Genomic DNA, 12,918 nt, shown 5'->3' on the forward strand with positions numbered 1-12,918 from the left:
CTAGTATCCTCTGCCTTTCTACCAGATTACATACTTGCACTATTAAGTATCTTTCAAAAATTAGTTAAGTTTAGCCTGAATGCCCAAAAGTTTCTGCAGTAAGTTTTATATTTCAAAATATTGTAATAGAGTTTTACTTTAGACATATTTAAAAACAAATATTCTCATGTTCTAGACTCAAATATAATGCTCCACATACACTCTAAACTCTAAATTGTCAGTTTGAGAGATACACCCTTCATTCTTGTCTTGAAACAGACATGTTCTTCAATTAATTTTATTGAGGATATCTTCTGTGAGCACATAAGGCTTTCAAAATTATTATGACTTTTAATACAGCAAAGGATGGCTTTGGAAGTAGGAGCAATAACCGGAAGGAAAAAAACAACAGTATGAAAATCTGGAGTGCGTAAGAAAAAAAAAAAGATGAATGAAAAAGCCCACGTTACTGATATTATTCAGAATACATCTTTATTCCCTCAGCTAAGATGCAGTGTGTATGTGCAGAAGAGACAGTAAACACACACATGATATGGAGCTGGTTTTGTCTGGAACGTTCTGGCTGTCAGTGTAAGCAATTAGTGGCTATCTGGGAAAGGATAAACTTGAGAGCAGCTGAAGAACATTGGGCTTGGTGTAAATTTTGTAGTCAGCTGGATGGGAGCAGCAAGGGGAAGCCTGGGAAGGAAAACAGATGAGAAGTGATGGTTCATGTAGACAGAGATGCAGGGGAACCGGGAGCATTAAAATGCAAAGAAGACACACACACGGCAAGTACAAGAAATATTGCCAAGGCCTGGCTGACAGAATTAAACAGATGAAGGAGTCAGAAAAACACGTTGAGATGACATGAATTTTCAAGTCTTCAGTGTATTTGAAGCAGAGATCAGTGAAACCACTAGAAGAAAATAAATTAGAAGGCAAGGATTAATGAAACAGGATGGAAAATAGCTTATTGTGGTTTAAAGGAGGAAGCAGGACATGTACACTACAACACCCAGAAAACAGTCAGGAATATGGACTGCTTCCAAGGAGAACTACATGAAAATATGGCAGTTTTTAGGTTGGAAGTCAAATCTGAACTTGTTTATATACACAAGTTAGACATGTTAGACAAAGAAGCCTTCCTGGCTTATAATTTGTGAATAAATATCTTCAGAAGAAAATATGAGCATTTCTACATGTGCAGAATTGGAAAAGCTACACCAGCTTGAAAGAATCTCGAGTGTGTTACAATCCAGTAATAAGGACATTTTTCTGCATGGTCACTATCATAACAATTTCTATCATGTCATTAATAAATAATGGTACCCAAATGTTTGATTCTACTGAATAACCATCACAACATTTTATATATATATTTATTTATATAAATATATAACATTTAGGTAATATATTCAGGTAACATAACCTGATGATATCAAAATGATCAAACACATTTAAAATACGAGGTGTTGAAACATATGTAATTGAAAATATCTGTATTATATGTTGTTGTTAGATTGTAGTGGATGACACCTTGGTAGAGTTAATGGTCTACCAGCCATTTTCCTTTGCACAAAGTATATATATATGGCTGTTGGTAGTCTCCCAAGTTTAAATATTTAGGCACTCTGGATATTATTATATAGAACCTTTTAAAGCGTTCTTTATCAAATACAGAGTAATAATGAGAGACAGTTTGATCACTTTGTATTGTTGGTAACCAGTCAGGGTGCTAATCAAGTCATCAGTTGCCTGTAGTTCCTTGACTGGGGGTATGACCTGTGAGGTCAGAGTCTTCCACTTTAGAATGTCTATTGATATTGCCAATGTTCAGATCGCTTTTCACGCAGCCATTTCCCTCAGCCACAGACACAGGAGCTGTGATATAACTATGTCCAATACAAAATGGTCAGCAAGGTGTACCTATATATCTGTACATCTATATAAATACACACATACATGTAACAACGATAATCAAGGAAGAAGAGGATCTCAATCCGAGAGTGGGATGCAGGTAAGAAGTTTGGAGGAGGGGAAGGGGAGGGAATGGAGGGAGGGAAGGGAAAGGTGAAAGTGGTGAGATTATATTTTAATTAAAAATGTGTTAAATAACAATTATAACAAAAATGTTAAAAGATTGTGTTGATAAATGAGATATGATCTGCTTATATATTCAATAAGCTTGCTGGGCCTATAAAATATTTTTAAAACAAATATATACCTATAAAATTTTATATATTGAGAATTTTTTAATTCTTAAAATTATTTCCCTAGTTAAAATATTTAGTGGAATAACTTTCAATCAATTTTTTCAGTTTGAGTTAGAGTGTTAATACACACATCTTGACTTTAAATGACAAACAATAATCCTCACTGGCTAGTGAATAAATTAAAATCAATTGTACATTTCTTTTCTCCTCTTCCTCCTCTCTCCTCTCCTTTCCTCTCCTCTCCTCTCTCTCTCTCTCTCTCTCTCTCTCTCTCTCTCTCTCTCTCTCTCTCTCTCTCTCTCTCTCTCTTTCTCTCTCTCTTTCTCTCTCTCTTTCTCAGCAACATTTTATTGTGTAGATCTAGCTGGTCTAGAACTTTCTCTGTAAACCAGGCTGGCATAAAATTCACTGAGATCTCTGCCTCCAGATGCTGAATGTAAATCTGTGTGGTACCACATCCAGATCTCTTTATTTCTTAATAAAATTTACAACATTGCCAAAAATTTTCTATTGTATAACTTCAGCGAAGCTTTGTGATTAACTGAGAAAGTTGGAAACAAGAGAAGAAAAGTTGGGAAAACGGTCAGAAGTTTTCAAGGGACCCTTTATTTTTCACATGTTACTCCTGTAACAATGATGACATAATTTCGGTGAATACAAAGTCAAGGAATTCCCAATTATATAAAGTTTAGCAATTGAACTAAATATTTTCAAGTTAACTAATTGTTTTGCTTTTAATTGACACATAATACTATATTGTGTTGAAGTATGGTACTTTGATAGGAGGCACAATGTAAAATAAAATTATCATACACTTAAAAGCTTCTCAAAAAAGGATAATGTTAACCAATGAAAATATTTCCTTCAATGAACACTATTAATAAATTTAGAAAAACAGATCTTGTTTTTAATCAAAATGGATTTAAAATGAATTTTTTAAGAGGAAGGTATGCGAGGCTAATTGTGGACAGTAAATATATATTTGATATGAATTTTTATTTCCCAAATAGGAGACTTTCAGGTTTAATTTGTAAAATATTTCCCACAGTTTAAGAATCTGCTTTCACCCCATCTTTTGCATTAAGTCCTTTCCCTACTTCACAGTCACAGAATGAGGCTTCCTAGAACTCTTGGTGGGTTGCGGCGATTGGGACTGCGTGGTTGAAGAACAGCGGAGGCGACTTCACTGAGCGTCTCAGTTAACGCCCTTATTCCTGGTTTGCTCTTCTACGGACTCTTTGAATCTAGGATTTAGAGCCAATTTACTCAAATGACCTAAATCCTTAGAAGATCTTGTCAGACAGAACCTTTGTGCACCCGGGAATAGAGGAAAAACTGCCTTTTGTCATAAAGATACTTAAAAAAAATCATGGACAGAATGAACTTAGGTGAGATCTCTTAGCCCCACTCCATGGCTAGTCTCACAATCTTTATGTGCAGAATTTAGCTGATGGCCCTACCCATGCTGGATACTAAAAATGAGAAAATCTCTAATTACTCAAAGTGTATTCAATATTGAGCTATAAATATTGCTTCTGTCTGTAGTAACATATATGCTTATCTCTCATTTTTTACACAGTATGTGAACAATGAACTCAGAGAACTCATAAAACACAAATTCATCTTTCCATTAGCATCTGCAATTGTAGGAGAATGCTCTAATTTCTAAGGACCAAGGGTAAGGTATGCTACATCCAAATTATGTCAAATAGTGTTAAGCTGTGATATGTATACATTTAAGGTTTTATCTGCAATGCCAAATAAAACCAAATTCAATACCACGTTTCTAACTCCAAATATTAATGAATGGTTTTCCAGTTAAATAAAGACCGATAAGCTTGGATGTGTGCTTAAGAGAACAAGCCTGTTCTTTTCTTTTCTTTTCTTTTCCATATTTGCTTTTGCCAGACTTGGCTCAGGCTGGAAATAATCATAATAATTGGAACCAGCAGAAGGAAAGAGCTGATGCTGCTAGGCAAGATGAAATAAACATGCAACTCAAGTAATACTAAATATAAGCTCTGTGGGATCCTGCTAGAACGAAGCACCTGAGATAAGGCAGGTCTTTGCTGCCAAATCCCTATATTTACAGTTTACAAGAAGATATATTTAATAATGCAATATTTATAATATGTGTGCTACTTAGAAGCACACCCTATATACCAGATTTACGTCAAACGTAGCAGCAAAACTAACTATCTCTAATGAGAAGAGGACAAGCAAGTGTTTGATTTATGAGAAATATTCATATAAACTAATGATATAATAAGATTATAAGTACAAATAGTATATCTATAAAATTCAGAAAGCATAAAGGCACTGTTAGAAGATCTTTCAATTCTTTGCTTCTTGCAATGAGTATTTCCCTTACTATTTAGTAGAGTCCCATTTTACCACTTTTACAGTTTCCATACTACAATAGCATGCAATGTTGGGCCAGTCAAATAAGGAATAGCACAACCTTCTAAAATGCTCATGGTTTCAGTCTGAAATTACCAATCAATCTCCAAGTGTTTGAATCATTCTAAGACAGGTAGAAGGGGAGAAGAGAAGACATTTCTATCACAAAATTTGGAGCTCTGAAAAGTGAAATGGAACAAGAACAGTAACATTTAGATACTTTGTCTACTTAGCAGCTTGAGGTACCTGTCTAGGGATTGGCTCATTAATCCTCTAGGCTCTAACAGTTACACTTGGGCAATTTAGCAAAGCAGATAAGAGCTTGAAGTCAGGCAACTACTTCATAGTAAGTAACCTTGGGCAAGCTGCATGACCTTGGGAAAGTTATGAGACTCTTTTTGCTTCTGTTTCCTGATGTTTAACTGAAATGATTAGAATGCTTTCCTCGCAGGATTAATGTGAACCTTAAATGGGTATAATTAGATGTGAAGTGAGACTTTTCTTGTTTCCTGGAATGCAGCTAAGGCTTCAAGGCTGATGGCAATGGAAAATTACTGATAAAGCCAGTTCTCAGCTCATCACTTCCAACAGCATATAGGGGAAGACTAAATATTTGAAAAGGGATTATTGGAAAGAAGACCTCAAAAAGAGTCTTAATAGACAGGAAAGTGTCGCCTTAAGAAGAAAAGCTGTGGTGTTGAAAAGTGTGTGGGCATTTACCCTGGCCACTCTCAAACTCTTTCTCTGCTGAATTTTTAAAACAGTTATAGTTGTCTAATGCTGATATCTACAAATTAAGCAGAAGAATCTGAAACTTTTTCCCAAAATTATTGGAAGCATTCATAGAGACAGCACTCTATGTCTACCTCTTGCTGGAATAATTCTGAGAGTGGGAATCTGGGCAACACTGTCCCTGACAAATAGGTTAAATGGATGTGAGACATTCCAATAGGAATGTCCTATGGTCAAGGATTTATGAGATTCCCCATGATGAATCAGATGCATCATGTGAATAGTGCTGCTCAAGAAGGCTGCCTGCTGGGCCACATGGACTGCAAAGGAAAGAGCATGGTGGTGTGCTGTGGGCAGGAGCTGATAGTGGAATGGTAAGTAATTGAACTGCGAGTCTATTGCTCCTGTCAGGAAATGCTCTGGTATACAAAGTGTGGCATATGGAAAGTCATGAAAATGGTGCAATTTCTTTAAAGAATACACAGACAGACCTATAACACAGACTATCTATGGACACCTGACTCAACAGAGGATTTATGTACAACTTTGAAAGAACTGGAGAAACAGGCTTTGCACCTTCATTCCTGTTCTTATTTCTTCTTTGTCCTGTTCTTGAAAGAGAATGTGTGTAGGATTAGAGGGAGATGGAGGAAACAAAGCAAAGAAACAGGACAGAGTCACTGCTCTGGTTACAGGTCCTAGAGTTCCTGATGAAGAATGAGCTCAGGAGATGAGAGAGCCCTTCAGCTGGACAAAACATCCACACTGACCTTTGGATCAGACTACATTCTTATTTCTAAGGGTCAATGAGACTATGCCAATAGATGAAGGTGACAAGTCATTATAACCCTGTAGATGATGTTCAGAAATGGACCAGTGGCAGCTGGGAGGATAGACTTGAGTCAGGAGGTGAGAGAAAATATCACTTGTCTCACCCTTTGTACAACTGTGATCAACCCAAATTAGCTGTTACTCTTATTATTTTTATTACTTGTCCCCAAGTGAAGTCACAGTATTTACAACACAAGTATAAATCAGAGATTCCAAGTTTAATGTTATAACTTCAGAGAATGTTACATAACTAATTAAATAAATAATAAGAAGACTATAAGGGCTCAGAAGATGGCTCAGCAGTTAAGAGTACGTGCTGCTCTTACATTAGATCCAGGTTAGGCTTCCAGCACTGACATCAGATAGCTCACAATTACCTCCAACTCCAGTTCCAGGAAATCTGACAACCTTTTCTGGCCTCTGTAGATAAGACATTCACGTGGTGTTCATATGGACAGGTATGCATAGATAGATAGATAGATAGATAGATAGATAGATAGATAGATAGATAGATAGATAAGGTAGATAGGTAGGTAGATATATAGATGATAGATAAAGAACATGTTTTTAAAAAAGGAATATATTAGTTCACTTTCAGTTCCACTCAGTACATGAAAGCATCAGTGTAATAAAAACTAGAAAAGGCAATATTCATTCTATAATATATACTATTCATTTACTAACTGAATGACAATTATTTTTTAATTTTGAAAATTAAAAAAATGAAAGAGGGGCACGGAGAGGCACCCTTGCAATCTCTGCTCTTTGAAGGCTGAGACAGGAGGCCATGAGTTTGAGGTAAATCTGAAGTATAATAACAAGTACCAGGCCATAGAAGGCTGTAGTATATAATTCTTATCACAACACAAAAAATTCAGTACTTTGAAAGGAACAGCAAATGATTATCTTTTTTTTTTACTATGACCTAGTCAATATTGCCACCTCTACATTGTCAAATAAAGCAGTTCTCTAAAAAGGCTGACATGATTGTCATCAGGAACAAAACTTCCTCTCTGGAGCAAGAACAAATGCTGAGCTGCTGCTGACCTGGAGCTCTGCCTCTGTCCTCAGCAGCCAAGCTGCATAAAAGGTGGTAGATAATTATAAGATCTCAGCAACCTGTCTTATAAGGGGCTCATACTATTTGAGACACAGCAGGCAGAGGCATCACATTGTTAAGCGATTTAACATACAACATATAAATTAGACACAACCAGACGCCTATTCACAAAAGCATCAGTGTAATAATGAATAGGACACTCAAATGGGGAAATGTTCATTTAGATGAATTATGAATGAAAATTCATTTCCGTTCAGAACAAACTGGGCATCACTTATGCCTTATTTTGGAGAAAACAAATATTTTGTGCAAAGTAAGTTTTATCATGGATGATCTAAGCAGTGCTCATGCTGCCAAACATCTTCCAGAGTACATTATAGCAAGCTGTAATATTTCAAACGTTTTAAAGTATTTCTAAAATATACTCAAGCTAAAATAGGTATATTTACAATATCTGTTAATTGTACAGTTCTTAACATATATGTTGGATAATTTTGTGTTTCAACCTGACTGGCCCAAAGTGTACCAAAATATTTAGTCAAGCGTAGGCTAGGCATAGCTTTTGAAGTGGGGTTGGGTAGGATTTCATTAAATCAGTGTATCCAGCGAAGCAAACGACCCTTTCTGAAGAGAGTGGGCCTCATCCAACCAGGTTAAGTCTTTAGTAGAATAAAAGTTTGACCACCCTTCTTAGTAAAGGAGAATTACAATTCCCTGACTGACTTTGGACTGGGACTCCTGCTTTTATTGGTAGCCTAGTCTGTTAGCTTTGGACTGGAATATACCACCAGCTCTACTATGTTCTGTATCATATACTCCCTCTGTACAATTTGGACCTAGTCAGCCTCCCTAAACATTTTACTCAATTCCTTATGATTCCAATTACCCCTTTAATTGTTTCTATTCTACTGGAGACCCCTGGATAGCACACTATGATTCAAGTAAAATTAGTATCAAAGGGAAGGGAGACATGTCTTTCATTCACTCAGCAGATGATTATAAATTATTGTCATATTTTCAGAAATCACTGTGGAGAATAGTAAAATGGCTATGACTCAGATGCTGCCATTCTCTGGATGTGTTCCTGTTCCATTCCAAGTGACATGTCTCAACTCCTTCATTGGTAATTACTTTGTTATACTAAATTAAAATAAATAGGTACTTTGTGGCATATTAAGTCTCAGGAGAATCTAGATGCAATTCTTTTTTGTTTTGTTTTTCTGAGTGAGGGTTTCTCTGTATAGCTTTTCGAGTCTGGCCTTGAACTTGCTCTATTGACCAGGCTGGCCTCAAACTTGCAGACATCCACAGGCCTCTGCCTCCCAAGCGCTGGGATTAAAGGCATGTACCACCACTGCTTGGCTAATTGCAATTCTTATATGTCATCCTAGAAAAGATAATTGAACCACATTTCTATAACTGATACAGTTCAAAATATTCCATACATTATTCCTGGGATCTGGAACTACAGAAACTACCTACAAGAAGGTTTTAGTTGAATTTTTCCATCACCCAAGTACATGACATGCTATTGAGTCTGTTGAGACCTAGTTGAACTTGCAAACTGATGAATATTCTAGCAATTTCTACAAAGAACTTTGAATTATGTTACATGTTAGAGAAAAGTGATTCATTACAAATATCTCAATAACCAACTTTCGTGCAACTTAGAGAACATTTGCATTTTAGAGTTTTCTCTAAAAATAGCCTAGAACATCACAGCCATGGTCCAAGAGAAACATCTTAAAATTGACCCTCATAGAATGAAAATTGAGACTCGGTGCCGGGCGGTGGTGGTGCACGCCTTTAATCCCAGCACTCGGGAGGCAGAGCCAGGCGGATCTCTGTGAGTTCGAGGCCAGCCTGGGCTACCAAGTGAGTTCCAGGAAAGGCGCAAAACTACACAGAGAAACTCTGCCTCGAAAAACCGGAAAAAAAAAAAAAAAAAAAGAAAATTGAGACTTGTCTAACTTCTGTAACCTTCTAATTAAAGGTAAAAAGACAGATACAGACAGCATGAATAAGTATAGAATTTCTGCTATTTGATTTTACTAATGTTCTAGTAAAATAGAAATAGAGCTATATATAGTGACAAATTAATATCTATATGTATGCTAACTATGAAATATTATACAAATTAAGAGCACAACTTAAGAACACTGGTTTATTATTGTTATTATTATTATTAGCATTATCATTATTATTAACATCATGGATATACCCCCTTTCACCTTCATTAAAAATACGAAGAAAATCCGCCAGGAGATGGTGGCGCACACCTTTATTCCCAGCACTCTGGAGGCAGAGCCAGGTGGATCTCTGTGAGTTTGAGGCCAGCCTGGTTTAAAGAGCGAGATCCAGGACAGGCACCAAAACTACACAGAGAAACCCTGTCTCGGAAAAAAAGTCAAATAAAGAAGAATTACGATTCCCTGATTGACTTTGGATTGGGACTCTTGTGACTAAGTCCGAGGATTGGCTTTTGTTATCTTTCTATCCTGTTAGAGTAAACCAACAGATCTACCATGCTAATATAAGCCTGTTTCTATGGTCTGTTAATAAAAGCATTCCTCACATGTCCACTGCTGCTATCTTATCCTCTTTGTTCTCCTAAGGGGACCACAGCTCCTTGTATGGCTGTTGCTATTTTTGTACAAAACAAATCTCGACTCTTGTGTCTGCACATTCAATACATTTCTGAGCTGTAGACTTATGGCCAACAATGTTTGAACATCAGACTTGCCATCTGCCAAGCCCTCACACACAGTATGCTACCAGACACCACTTTCTCTACACTCTGTTCTGTAAGTGTTATCCTGTGGAGAAAGGTAAAATAAGAAAATCTTCTTAAAATACCAGTTAGATAACTTTTAACTTAATTTAATGAACAATCCCCATTTCTAATGCCTAATCTAAATTATTTAAAGTAAAATGTGATTTCTACCAATCTCATAAATATTGTCATTACTTACTTACACAATACTCTGAAATTGGGATACCTTTAAAATTTTTATTTATTTACTTAATTTTGTACATACAAGTGTATGCCTGTGTTTAGGTCTCTGCACTTAAGTGTAGGTGCTGCAGAAGCCTGAGGCATAAGATTCCCCTGGGGCTGGAATTACAGAGGATTAGGAGCTGCCCAACAAGGGAACTGGGAACTGACTAGGGTTCTGCAAGAGCAGAATGTGCTCTTAACTGCTGAGTCATCTTCCCAGCCCCAGCAGGCTACTTTTCTCTACACTTCTCAGATGTGACAATTTTTCTGTTTCTAGAAGAGCCTGAAACAATTTTCATAGGGATCAAATTTTAATCTCTATAGTTAGTGTGTCTTCGTCTACTCTACAGCCATTTGCAAGTCATAAGCCTAAATCTGACTCAGCCCTTCCTCGTACCCCTTCCTTAATACTGTCATTTTGCATTTTTTATTTTTATGTTTATATCTGCTTGTGTGTAGATACACATGATACTATGTGCACATAACAGAGAAGAAAATAAAGTTGATATCCATTGTTTTTCTACATCTCTCTGCACCATTATTGGTGGTGGTGGCACTTTTTCTGTTTGTTTTCTGAGAGAATTGTTTATTGAGGCTGGAGTTTATTTATTGGCTAGACCAGTGAGCCCCCAGGATTCTCCTGTCTCTCACTTTAGCACTAAGATTATAGGAGATGCTATGGTTGGTCTATTATCTCTCATTTAGCAGAATATAAACTCCTATTCACTCTGCCGTCAGAATGAATCTCATGTCTCACTTCCTTCCCAGACCTGACAACAGTCACTCAGCCTTCTCCACTTTGTCTCCTGTCAATATGTGGGCCACTAAAATTTCCTTTTTTTCCCCAGGCTCCGCAAGTGTCCCCAGTCCTAGAAAAATGAAAATGAAATGACTTTCTTTTGTTTATATATTTCTCAAACAACAGTGTTTACCAATTTACAGAATACTGATTTTTTAAAATTTATTTATTTTTAAAAAGTTTTTTTTTTCCATTTTACATACCAATCCAGTTCCCTCTCTCTCCCCTTCTTCCACCTCCCACCCCCACCTCCCCCAATCTCACTCCTCATTCACTCCTCAGAGAGGGTAAGGCCTCCCTTGTGGAGCCAACAAAGTCTGGCATACTAAGTTGAGGCAGGACCAAACCCTCCCCGCTGTGTCAAGGCTGAGCAAGGTATCCCACCCTAGGAAATATGTTCCAACACAGAATAATGATCTAAGTCATTAGATCATTTTTTTTAAGTCCTTCATGATATATATCTCCAACTATCTGGAAAATCTTCAGTTGTCTCTAGAAGTACTCAAGCACCATATGCCTCCCCTCACTGGTATCCATTTAGTTTTTGCATAGAAGATCATTTTCATCCTGTCCTACTGTAATGGTTTAAATAGTAATGGCCCTCATATATTTGAATGTTTGGTTCACAATTGGTGGAACTGTGTGGAAGGATTAGGAGGTATGGTGTAGCAGGAATCTTAAAAGTTCTTATTAATAAAAACAAACCCAGGGCCTGGTATGGGGGTGAATGCTAGAAGATCAGAGAAGCAGAACAAGCCACAGCCATCTCACCTTGCCATTTCCTCAGCTGATCCTGTTTCCTCAGACTGGAAGCCTCTGTGTCCTTATCCAAATGGATCTCAGCTGAACTGCTTCTCGAAAGCCTGAAAGCTTAAACCAGCTAAAAGCTTCTAGTTTCTGGTCTTCACGCCTTATATACCTTTCTGCTTTCTGCCATCACTCCCTGGAATTAAATGCTCACTTCCTGGGATTAAAGGAGTGAGTCACCATGCCTGGCTATTTCCATTGTGGCCTTGAACTCACAGAGATCCATGCCTCCAGAAGGCTAGGATTAAAGGTGTGAGTGCCACCATTTTCTAGCCTCTGTTTCTAGTGGCTGTTCTGTTCTCTTACCCCAGATAAGTTTATTAGGGTGCACAATATTTTGGGGAACACAATACCACCACAGCATGGTCTTGTTGGAGAAGGTGTATCATTAGGAGTGGGCTTTGAGGATTCAAAAACTCACACTGTTCTAATAGTTCTCTATCTCTCTCTGCCTCATGCTTGAAGTTTTTGTAAGCTCTTGGCTAATTCTCCAGTGCCATGCCTCCTGCCTGCTGTCGTGGCCCGAATCTTGATGGACATGGTCTCACCCTCTGAAACTGTAAGCAAGCCCCAACTAAACTCTTTATTTATAAGTTGTCTTAGCCATGGTGACTGTTCACAGCAATAGTAACTAAGACACTTTCCTTTGGTCATTGGTTTCTTTCTGCTTTCCATTCTGCCTCTCCTGAACTCTTACTCAAGAGATAGAGATAATCTCAAAATCTCTTATACTGTGAGCAACCCTCCAGTCCCCATCTTCTCTCTCTCAATATCACTTTCCCACTTGAACTACACTCGAAGGTTTTACGAAACATTTCCACCTGCATTGCAAATTTTGTTTCTAATAGCCACTCTCCTTTTGGTTTGGTTCTAAAGCACTCTGCAGAAATGGCCATGTGTGCATGCTGGCTTCTCAGCCAGTGTTTCTACTGAAGCTACTGGGATGCTCAGATCTTGAAGGTGTTAATTTCCTGACCCCTGGTAAGTGCGTGGGTGAACTGGCTAGTAGATAGTGAAGCCTAGTTGGGTAAAGTCACTAGGAGCATGCCCTTGAAGGGTCTGATATACAAACACTAACACTCACCTGCCCTTTGCT

The 12,918-nt window shown here is 37.5% G+C and overlaps 1 protein-coding gene across 1 annotated transcript in view; it reads right to left on the reverse strand.

The window, feature by feature from the left end:
- Positions 1 to 449: 449 nt before the first annotated feature.
- LOC131905588 (uncharacterized) overlaps positions 450 to 12,918 on the reverse strand; it is a 28,217-nt gene continuing 15,748 nt past the window's right edge. The window contains exon 3 of the mRNA XM_059256448.1: positions 450 to 898. Coding sequence (XP_059112431.1) covers positions 858 to 898 — 41 coding nt within the window. The 3' untranslated portion in view covers positions 450 to 857. The remainder of the gene's footprint in view (positions 899 to 12,918) is intronic.

This window comes from Peromyscus eremicus, chromosome 3 (genome assembly GCF_949786415.1).
Source record: "Peromyscus eremicus chromosome 3, PerEre_H2_v1, whole genome shotgun sequence".
In the NCBI taxonomy this organism is placed as follows: Eukaryota; Metazoa; Chordata; class Mammalia; order Rodentia; family Cricetidae; genus Peromyscus; species Peromyscus eremicus.